The following is an 11,590-nucleotide window of genomic DNA, read 5'->3' as shown; positions in this document are numbered from 1 at the left end:
CACAACGACTGCCAGTATTTTGTTGTTGTTTTTTCAACAAATTGTTTTTTCTGCCCTTTTCAGGTGGAGGAAATGAATGAACAAGTGAATCAACTGAGAGAAAGTTCAACAAACAAAACAAGGTCTTTTGACAACAGTCTGCAAGTGTGGGGTCATCGTATTTGACTTGGAGCACAATTATGACTTTTGTGAGTCGTTCAAGGGAACTTTGGCTCCCTGTTCAAAGGTTTCAACATGAGTTTTACCACTTCATGATTGTAGTGATAAAGTTCATTCTGAAGCCTTTTTGTTTGTGAGGCTCATAAAATCACCCCAGTCACGAAATATGATTAGCTCCGACCAACATCTTTTACACCTGTGATCGATCGCTCGTGTCCTTTTGAGCTGACTGGGCGATTGAGGATATCTTAGATGTGATTGATCCACAACAATTTGGTGATCTTAAAGGAGGTTCCATGTATGTTGGATTGTTTACGCGAGGGCCTCGACTTGGAGTGAACCGTGCAATTCTGACCACGATTTGAAGCTTCCTATCACAGCGATCTCAGACTGTTCGGTACGTGAAAGTTAGCTCTTTCACGAGCCTCGATCTTGTATAATTAATTAATTAGTTAATTGATAAACAAACAAATAAATAAATAAATAAATAAATAAATCGAGCAACTTCTGATCCACTTCAACTGATCCACCCATAACTTTGCCCTCAACATCGACGGTTTCCCAGTATCCACCTCCCCTCACATCCGGAATCTTGGCATCATCTGTGACCAAACCCTCTCCTTCGACAAATACACTAAACAGATCACAAAGACAGCCTTCTTTCACCTGAAAAACATCGCCCGTCTCCGTCCATCCCTCTCCTCCATGGCTGCAGAAACCCTCATCCACGCCTTCATCACCTCCCGTCTGGACTACTGCAACAGCCTCCTCTATGGTTCACCCTCAATAATCACCAATAAACTCCAATACATTCAGAACTCCGCTGCCCGTCTACTCACCCATTCCCGGACCCGTGACCACATCACCCCCGTCCTTTACAAGCTTCACTGGCTCCCCATCCCCCAGAGAATCCAGTACAAAATCCTCCTCTTGACCTACAAAGCCCTCCATAACCTGGCCTCATCCTACCTGGCTGACCTCCTCTCCAGACACACTCCCACCCGCAACCTCCGCTCTGCTGGTACCAACCTCCTGACCCCCCCCCCCCCCCATCCGGACCAAATTCAGATCCTGGGGGGACAGGGCCTTCTCCATCGCTGCTCCCACCCTCTGGAACTCACTACCTCACACCATCAGAGACTCCTCCTCACTCACCACATTCAAAACATCACTCAAGACCCACCTGTTCAACACTGCATTCAACATTTAACCCACAGCATTTAACCCCTGACTATCTCTTCTCCTTCTCCTTCCTTTTGCTTTGATTATTTACCTATTGATTTTTTTCTTTTTGCACTTGTTTTTTGTACTCTGTCAAAGCGTCTTTGGGCTTCTTGAAAAGTGCTATATAAAATAAATGTATTATTATTATTATTATTATTATTAACTCCTGTGGAGTACCAAACTTGGGCCGATCATCTTCCTTGTAATGGTCAATGATGCCTTTGGTGAAGATCCGACTACGGATCCATATATGAGAATTATTTAATTTTTTAACGTGATTCTTACTGTCCCACCCCACCCTGTGATTCGTTACCCCACATTTTCTTGAGAAACAAGTACATGGGGTGGGTTCCACAAGCAGCACATTTAATTGGTTGTGATATAAAATGGCGTAATATTTTCTCCAAGTACTGCTAAACTAAAGGGAAGGTTTTTCAAAGTCTCAAAAAGGTGATTTGTGTTCTACAGTGTTCAAGTACCCTTACCTTACTATAATTCACGGACCAGTGTTTGTGTGTTTGTCGCGCTACTCCTCCTACAGTTTTGGGCCGATTACATCCAGACGTACTATGTAGGATCAGCATGACCCCAGTTAGCGTATAGGAGTGTTTTTATCTTTGTCGGTGGTTTTGGAGGGTAAGGAGGACGCAAATTCTCTATGTAAATGTGTATTGTGTAGCACCGCCTCTAGGTGGGAGGGGGTATTACAATCCCACCCTTTACAGCACAGTATTCCTGCCCGTACATTTTCCAGGGCAGTGAGGTGTTTTGAATTATAAGCAGTATGTTTGTTTTTGCTTCATGCACGTAACCCGTATTATTTTTTTATATTTGGGTGTGAATGAGGGAGCATTCTTTTTACCTATAGACCAATCCGAAAAGGACGATCGTGCCCCCTTCGCCGATAGGCGGCGCTCTTGCGTCCGCCATTACTGGGAGACGTCCCGATCCAAACTTAACTCCAGCTGTCTGCGCCAGCACAACTATCATCGCGATCGTACATGAAAAGTGTCTGTGGTAATCGTTCTCAAGTGTTTCTCTATACGTGTGGAGCGGTCGTAGACACCTGGCACCTGAAGCCACACGATACAAACCCAGTTTTCGGCGATATCGCCAGGCGCCGCAGGCACACGGCCATGCCGCCCTGAAGGCACCTGGCACCTGGGAGTACCCGGTTTCCACTTCCACCCTTACCAAACCTATTTTGTTAGCAACCGTGTACCCTGTGCTATGCCATGCCGAGCTCCCTTCCGCCTTAGCCCCGAGTTTATCGACCACTACGATAACGACTCCTCCGACCGACCCGACTAGGTGCCCGTCCCTTCATCGACTCCTCCCTACGGCCAGGTCTTGGCGGCCGTACCACAGCAGCCACGCAAGGATTCTTCCCTCAGAGTCCACCTCCGCCCGGGCCGGCCACCTCTGGCAACTACGGCTAGGCCCCGAGTGGCCGCTGCCGAGCCCCAAGTTCCTTGATCACTAGGGTCGCGACTCATCTGGCAGACCCGACTGGGCCTCCGTCCCTTCGCGCGGGCCGCCTCACCGGCTCCTTATCGCTTCATCGACTCTTCCATACGGCCAGGTCACGGCGGGTGTATCACTGCCGCCCCGCATGGATTCTTCCCTCAGAGTCCACCTCCGTGCGGGCCACCACACCAGCTCCTCACCGGTCGTATAGCTCGGTGGACCGGTTGTATCGTCCACGATTCCATCTTCTCCGATGAATCTAACAAACAAATATATTTTGTATCGATATTCTTTCGGCAAAGTGAACTGAGACCGGTAACTGCATGTAATCTGAACGCTGGAGAGCAAGCCGAATGAAGCGGACGCCTCCCAACTATGGCGGCGTCTATAGAGGGCGCCCGTCCATTGAACCCTCCATCGGATCGGTCTATCCACCGCCCAAACAAAGTATGTGTCAGAAGAACGTGTTGCATGCTTAGAACAAGATTGCCTGGAGTTATTCAATCGTAATTCGTAAATCAATTGAAATAAAATGGAGTTTAAAAGTCGTAGAAAAAAAAATCTGGAAGTTTACTGCTGTCGATGCAACGTCTTATACACCACCCTATCTAACACATCTGTCGATGCAACATCTTATACACCACCCTATCTAACACATACATTAGTTATTCATGCCTGTTGTTTGTGTCCTTAATGACATCCTTAAAAACCAGTAAGTTTCCTGTTTGGAATGATTTTCAGTTTTGTTTGACTGCCAGATATACAGACAGAGTAAAAATTAACTCACTCCTCTCTGTGCAAGCTCAATCGTGACAAAGTACCGGTAAAGTACAGGTTCGTTTTCCGATCCATGTTCAAAATATAACATCGAATTGGAATTAAGTGGTTCCTCGATCATAACGTTTGTTTGCCGTTTGTGGACGGACAGACAGACAGACAGACAGAAATAAGTGAACCAATCATTTAATCCCGCTTTTTGCCTCGTATGCGGGTGGGGTAAAGTTCATATTCTCCATGATGCTGCACCCCCTAACTCACAACAATTATTTATATCCCTGCTAGTCCCTTTTCATTTACTAATCGGTCGTTAATTCTGCTTTCACTGCGATAACACTTGCGGATTGGTCCACAACACAAATTTACCAGTGAAGTTATTTCCAGGCCCTTGCAACAGATACCGGCTAAATAAGCACAAAGCTTGGGAGGCCGGTAACTTGTGGATTGGCCCACAACACAACCTTACTGGCAAAGTTATTTCCAGGCCAAAAGCAACCAATACCGGCTAAATAAGTACAACGCGTGAGGGGCCGGTAATTTGCGGGTTGACCCACAACACAACCTTACCGGTAAAGTTATTTCCAGGCCAATACGCAACCAATACCGGCTAAATAAGTACAAAGCGTGAGGCCGGCAACTTGCAGATTGGCCCACAACACAACTTTACCGGTAAAGTTATTCCCAAGCACATATAAAACCGTCACCGGCTAAATAAGCACAACACGTGAGAAGCCGGTAAAACCAACTGTGCTTCATTTTGAGTCCGTGCGGCGTAGGAAGCTCAAGGGGGCAGCCTTGCTCGCGGTTCGCTGTGAGCAGCCCGGGTGGGAAGTGTGCGGAGCATCGACCAGTCGGTCTGGCGGATCGGTTCGAGCGTAGGTCCGTGCACGGTAAGCCTCGCTGTGTGTGTAGCAACGAGCTCGCCGCTCGGGATTCCATGGCGGATCCCTTCATGGACGCTTGTGTTAGAGCTCTCGGGCCTGGCTCGGAAAGTTTCTAAAACTTCCCTCTTTCATCCGCAACGTTCAAACTTTTTGTTTCTCTCTCGGCGAGGCCGATCGTGTCCGACGAGCCACGTCCTTGGCTTCTGCCCGAATCACGAAGTTCTATTCTCTCTCTTTAGGAGACACTTTAACGCTTTATTGTCTTATTTTTTTTTACTTTAAAAGTTTTAACTCGGAACTATTCAGTTACAACACACCATCCGTTGCGCTTGCTTTACATGGAACGCATTTTCAGTAATTATTTAAGTTCATCATTTTTGGGAATCCCTTTGTTTTTCACCAACTTCACCCTCCTCTTCCGCTTCCTCTTATCTGTCTCTTCCTCCACCACCCAAGGAACCCCAGACGCAGCAAGAGGCCACTCGGCTCGTCATGCCTGTGCCACATCCGCACCCCTGAAACAAAGTAAATAAGGGAATTGGGGGGTGGGGGGGGGGGTCTGGGGTATAGGGGGTAGGTGGGTAGATTGGGATCTGGGGTGGAGGTGTGGGGAGTTATTGAGGATGGGATAGAAGGAGGAGGAGGAATGCTGAGAGAGGGGAAAGAATATCTTAACTGATAGAAGCACCATGCTGGAAACACGAGATATGTAAAATGTAAACTTGTTATTGTTATTTTATATATCTCCATATCCAGACAGCATCAACAAGTCACACAAAGCAGTGAGTCGCGAGCTCCGGACTTTTCCGACCGATGTCCCTGTACCCCTTTCCTCCTCTGATGCCAAGCATCTATCCAATGCTATTTTAAACCGTCTGCTGTCCCGATTGTTATCACAACTCTCTCTAAAATGCTTCTGCTTCACGTCCTCCCTAAATCTTTTCTCATTTACTGTCAAACTCTGACCCTGCTCATGTCACTGTACGTACAGGTAAGACTGTGTTGGATCTCCAAAGACAGTTGCCGACTGGGTATTCTCCATCGAAAGTCCTTCCTTGGCACACCTGAATTCCTATCCACATACAAGGCTTGATGGAGTACTGCTCTCCCCTCTGGGCAATCTCCACTGCCTCACATCTTGCTCTGCTTGATGCCGTGGAAACCAAGGCCTTGAATATTATTGGAATCTCCCTCGATGAAGCTGAGTCAAGGCCAAGGGGTCTATCACTTCATGGTAAACAGGTTTGTGATCTCTCTGTCTTCTACCGCCTCATTTGTGGTCCTGCACCCTCTGCTCTTCCCGTGCTCTGTCCTCTCTGCTCCCACGACCCCACATGTTTCTGCAGGGCTCACACGGTCCACCATCAACTCCCTTCTGGTGAAACTACCTAAATCCAGGATCACTGTTCACCTCCACTCATTTGTTCTTCTTTTTCTTCCCAGATTGTGGAACCAACTTCCACATTCTCTTCAATCTCATTCCTCCCTCCAGGTCTTCAAGCCAACTGTTCACCACCATCTCAGATCATCCCCAATCCAAAACCATGATCTTTTGTACCCTCATTAATCCCAACCATATACCTCCTAATTATCCCGTTTTTCCTCCTTGGAGTTTCTTTCTCCATGCACGTGTGTTTTTTGTCCTGTTTTTTTTTTTTGTCCATTCTGATCCGTTCAGTGTCCTAGCTCTTCCACAAGCCTCAACTATATACAGGCATACAAAAAAAAACTTCATTATCCTCCTTTCTAATGTTAAAGGTTCAGTTCTGCCTCCGTCACTCCTCTTAGCTTAGCCTACCTGGCCCTGGAATATATCTCATAGTTTCTACGCTGAGACAATCTTCCAACAGTTATGGCCTTCCTCAGAAATGGTGACAGAAGCTACACGATGATTCAGATGAAGCCTCGCTAAATGCCTGTATAAGGTAAACACCATCGCCTTTGATCGAGAAACCATCCTTCTGTGAATACAACCGGAAATCCCATTAGCACGACCTGTAGCGCTGCCTTGTTTTCAGTTGTCTGGTTGTCCCCCACCCACGTCCTGTCCACGATCGAGTACCAACCCAAGATCCACCTGCCACATAGTAAAGACTGCCCCTTCCTTTATATGTAGGCCTAGTCTTTCCATTATTGTCCATGCTCAATATGATTATGAACCTTGTGTTTCCTCATATTGAGATGAATAGGCCAAATCCTTCTCCCCCACCCTCATCTACCTCATTTTGATGTACCTTACTCTATACAAAGCATCATTGGTGCTGCCGAAGCAGTTTCTTGGCAATGGTTACACTGCGGGGGTTTGTCGTCTTCTACCTCGTACTCATTCCTATCCTTTTATTCCTCTTAATCTTCCTCTTCTCTTTTTCCTCCTCTTCCTCCAATTCCTCTTTCTCCTTTTTATCTTCCTTTACTTCTTAATCCTCATTTTCCTCTTCATCCTCCTACTCCTCTTATTCCTCCTCGGTTTCTTCTTCTTCTTCACGTTAGTCTGTCTCCCTCGATCCTGAATATTGTTGCAGCTTCTTCTTCTTATTTTTCTTCTTGCACAATAGATGATGTCACTTGACCTAGATGGACATGTGTGTTGTTTTGTATAATCCCATTTTCTTTTCGTACTGCCCTTCAGGATGTTCCCGTGTTGACCACATTGGTCCAAAGATCCATGAGACTTCATCAGCTGTTGGCTTCAGTGATGGCACGGCGTCTTCCTTCACGCTTTCAGCACATTGTCTGCATGATACTCGCATCTCTTGCGGTTGTGGCGTTTTACTACTTGGCAGGAGATCACGAGAACTTTTCGAGTACCACGCGCCGGCTCTTTTCCAAGACAGCAGAAACTGGTGCCAAGTTACGGAACTCTGCAGGTATTTGGAAAGATGTGGTATTTAAAGTTTGGCAACCGACAATTTTCAAGGCTTAATGGAATCGTACAGCCTTGATATGTGATGACCACCTGCTTGTGGGTAACTTCTCGTAATCTACAGTTTTAATAATGTGATGGTGGACCGCAGGGTGGACGCAAGGTCAAACCCTCCACCCGCACGATCTTTTCTATTCTCGTTTTAGTGACGGACCGTCGAAAGAGACTATAAGTCATCCGGCGTGCAAGATGAACAGATCTTTGCTTCGGTTTTCAGCATACAGAGAATTCTAACGAGAATCTGCTGCTGCAATAGGTTTCCTGTTTATTCAGGACTCTCAAACCGAGCAACCATGAGGAACTGTAACACAATTTGAAGACCCCCCTAATGAGGATTGACGCTAATTGTCAACGGCCGTGGGCTTACTTAGGCCGTGGTTATAATCCCAACTCGAGCGATGTCGATGGCTTGCCATCGCAAATCCACACGCTTCCTGCATAAAGCAAAGTTTAAATGTTGTGGAAAGTTAAACCAGGAAAGACGCAATATCAAATTCTGAGTTAAAAATTTTTCCCCCGTTTTGACCCTATTGACCTTCAGGATGTTCCTCCCTCCAGGTTTTGACCCCATATGTTCTCCCATCTTGGGGCATGAACCCGGAGTCGTATCCAAAAAAATCATTACATATTTCATGCATCCCTTAATGTTGATTACATATACAAAGTTTCATTTATAAATATTTTAAAATGTGCCTGTAATTGCATTTTTTTGTATTTGACCTTTTGACTCGGCCTCAGGGGGTGGGGCCAAAAGTAAAGTGACACTGCTCTTGCACCTTTGTGCCATGTGTTGATCACAACTACTAAGTTTGGTGAATTTCTGCCCAACATTTTAGGAGGAGGCAGTGTATTGGACGGACAGACAGTCAGACGGAGTCAATTACAATATCCCCCACCATTTAATTTCCCCCTCGTTTTTTTACTTTTTTATTTTTTTTATTTTTATTAAAGTGTAGGGATAATATCAAAGCCTGGCATTGGCTTAGCGGTTAGGGTGCTGGCTTGGGATCTTAGGATCTTGAGTTTGAATCTCGGTCGATCGCTGAATTAATGCCAGGGGGGTTGACGCAGCCTGTCATCCTTCCGAGGTCGGCAAATTGAGTACCAGCTTGCTGGGATGAATTATCCCGGTGTGTACCCTGATTTAGAATAGGTACACCGTATCCCTGCGCATCGTAAGAGGCGACTAAGGGTTGGCGTCAGGAAGGGCATCGGGCCATAAAAACATTGCCTCAAACAGGAAACCATGATTGTCATGGGGCCCGCAAGGCTAAACCCTGCTCTAGCGGGGAAAATGGCCTTAAAACGATCATTCATTCATTCATTCATTCGTACCAGGACAACACACAGGTGGTCAAAATACGATTAATTATGTATGGATCTAATCCAGGTTGGGAAAAGGTTTGAATACTTGGGATTGGGAGGGTGTTGTGGACTACGGGGTTGGGTTGGGTTGGGTTGGGTTGGGGTGGGGGGCAGTGGGGGTTGGTCGGAGGGGGGTTGAGAACTTTGGGTTGGGGTGGGAGGGGGTTTGAGCACCTGAAGTCACATTTTGCATTATGTTTAATTTCCGTGGGCCCCTGCTAGTAGTAATAATAATAACCAGCCCCCCCGCCCACCCTCTATCATGTTCCGGTGTCAATATTGTCACGTCTGAGTGCCAGTTAAGACAGAACGCTCAGTGCCAGGACCTATCGTCCCGGGATATGGTCCAAACGGTCTTCTATTGCACTGCGTTCAATAAAATCTACAACTTTACCGTTCCCCACAAGGATCATTTAATTGGACCGAAATAGACGGCAAACTCACACGGAAAACAGATGCCTCAAACACGTTTTCGTACCTTTTAAAGGATTTATTTTGTAAAGTAAAGTACAGGGTGGAGGGTAAACAAGATGCTATAAACAAAAACGGAACGAACCAGGTAAATCAAAAGGACACAAAGAGGTAAATGGGAATATTCAAACTTATTTACAATGATTGCAAATAAAGCAATTCCTATTCTACTAAAGGCACCAGAGATCACACTTGTACAAGAAGACAATAATGCAGGTGAGATTTCCCTTTTCTCTGATGCACAGGGTTGACGCTGGACTCAAAGCAGCCCGCTTCGGAAACCAGGTGCGAGACGACAGCCAGTGATGAGTAGCTCTCAAGATGAAGTAAAACTAAACAGAGCATAATGAAGATCAATCATGAGAAAGGCCAGTGATGATCGATCAGCCTCCACCAGGCCTTATGGACCCCTTTTGTACTCCAAGCGAGGCCTGATGGTCTGTCTTCTGTCCGCTTCATCCAGGCCCTCAAAAGACACAGGGTGATCCCAGATTGGGTCAATCCCAAAACTCCAGAGGGAACCACTTGTTTATGCTCCTTTTACACCAGGCTTTTTGATCTCTCCAAAGACAGACACACACGAGCCCCCTTCTTGCTACTCGTTTCTTGGCCACTCATTCTTTTCTTCCTCCTTCAAGCAAGGTGTCTCTCGTTCTTCTCTTCTTCCTCCTGGGCGGAGTTGTCTCATGGCAATCCCGCCTATGGGGCGGCCCCAATAAAAATAAATGCATGTTGGTGCTACTGGCCCCACAGCACACTGCGCCACCATGGCTGACAAACATTGGCCAGAGAGATCGTGATCAGCCTTTGGCACACATGACACATATGTGCCTCCCTCATGGGAAGTCTTCACCTAGCCCTGCCTGCAAACATGAGGTGTTTATGCCCACAAAAGTAATGGCTAACCTGTGTATAAATATGCTGCATCATATTACATCTGCCTAACCCTGGTGTTGGGTTAGCGGCTAGGGTGCCGGCTTAGGATCCTAGGATCCTGGGTTCAAATCCCGGTCGATTGCTGAATTAACGCCAGGGGGGTTGACTCAGCCTGTTCATCCTTCTGAGGTCGGCTAATTGAGTACCAGTTCACTGGTAATTCCCTGTTTGTCATTAAAGGCGGCAAAAAGGGTTGGCGTCAGGAAGGGCATCTGGCCGTAAAATATTGCTTCAAAAAGGGGACCGAAAAACAACAATAACCACGGTTCCCGAAAAAGGCCAACCCCCGCTTTGCGGGGAAAAATGGCCTCTAAAGGTGGTTTTTTATTTTTATATTACATCTGCCTGTAATTTGGTGCATGACATACAGTGCATTCAGAAAGTATTCAGACCCCTTCACTTTTTTCACATTTTGTTATGTTGCAGCCTTATGCTGAAATCGTTTAAATTCATTTTTTCCCTCATCAATCTACACTCAATACCCCATAATGACAAAGAGAAAACAGGATTTTAGAAAGTTTTGCAAATTTATTAAAAAGAAAAAACTGAAATATCACATTTACATAAGTATTCAGACCCTTTGCTATGACACTTGAAATTTAGCCCAGGTGCCTCCCATTTCTCTTGATCATCTTTGAGATGTTTCTACACCTTGATTGGAGTCCACCTGTGGTAAATTCAATTGATTGGACATGATTTGGAAAGGCACACACCTGTCTATATAAGGTCTCACAGCTGACAATGCATATCAGAGCAAATACCAAGCCATGAGGTCGAAGGAACTGCCTGCAGAGCTCAGAGACAGGATTGTGTCGAGGCACAGATCTGGGGAAGCCTACAAAAAAAATTCTGCTGCATTGAAGGTTCCCAAGACCCCAGTGGCCTCCATAATTCTTATATGGAAGAAGTTTGGAACAACCAGGACTCTTCCTTGAGCTGACCGCCCGGCCAAATTGAGCAATCGGGGGAGAAGGGCCTTGGTAATAGAGGTGACCAAGAACCCGATGGTTACTCTGGCTGAGCGCCAGAGATCCTGTGTGGAGATGGGAGAAACTTCCAGAAGGACAACCAACACTGCAACACTCCACCGATCTGGGCTTTATGGCAGAGTGGCCAGACGGAAGCCTCTCCTCAGTGAAAGAAACATGGAAGCCCGCTAGGAGTTTGCAAAAAAGCACCTAAAGGACTCTCAGACTGTGAGAAACAAGATTCTATGTTTCTTGCAGGAGAACCTGCCTGCGGTGAGAGAGTGAAAGGCCCTCAGAATCGGCTGCATTGCGGGAGATACGAATGATCCTGAAAGCTTTGTTTTCTACAGCGTGAAGCCGAGCTATGTCTGAGACATGAGCACCTGCCCAGAGGGGAGAGCAGTATTCCATCAAGC

The 11,590-nt window shown here is 46.4% G+C and overlaps 1 protein-coding gene across 6 annotated transcripts in view; it reads left to right on the top strand.

Moving 5' to 3' along the window:
* The first annotated feature begins 4,381 nt into the window (after positions 1-4,381).
* XXYLT1 (xyloside xylosyltransferase 1) overlaps positions 4,382-11,590 on the top strand; it is a 32,503-nt gene continuing 25,294 nt past the window's right edge. For 2 of the 6 annotated variants that reach the window (XM_078776130.1, XM_078776128.1), the window contains exons 1-2: positions 4,395-4,517; positions 7,141-7,378. In XM_078776130.1, the coding sequence (XP_078632256.1) occupies positions 7,177-7,378 (202 nt within the window). In that variant the 5' untranslated portion in view covers positions 4,395-4,517; positions 7,141-7,176. Of the gene's footprint in view, positions 4,518-4,967; positions 5,037-5,502; positions 5,746-7,140; positions 7,379-11,590 lie in introns of those variants that run through there. The other 4 variants (XM_068112892.2, XM_078776129.1, XM_068112893.2 and 1 more) reach the window with 4 other exon arrangements.

This window comes from Myxine glutinosa, chromosome 4, assembly GCF_964187855.1.
Source record: "Myxine glutinosa chromosome 4, kmMyxGlut1.1, whole genome shotgun sequence".
Classification (NCBI taxonomy): domain Eukaryota; kingdom Metazoa; phylum Chordata; class Myxini; order Myxiniformes; family Myxinidae; genus Myxine; species Myxine glutinosa.
The sequence above is the reverse complement of the archived record's forward strand: the minus strand, read 5'-3'. Positions and strand labels throughout refer to the sequence as shown.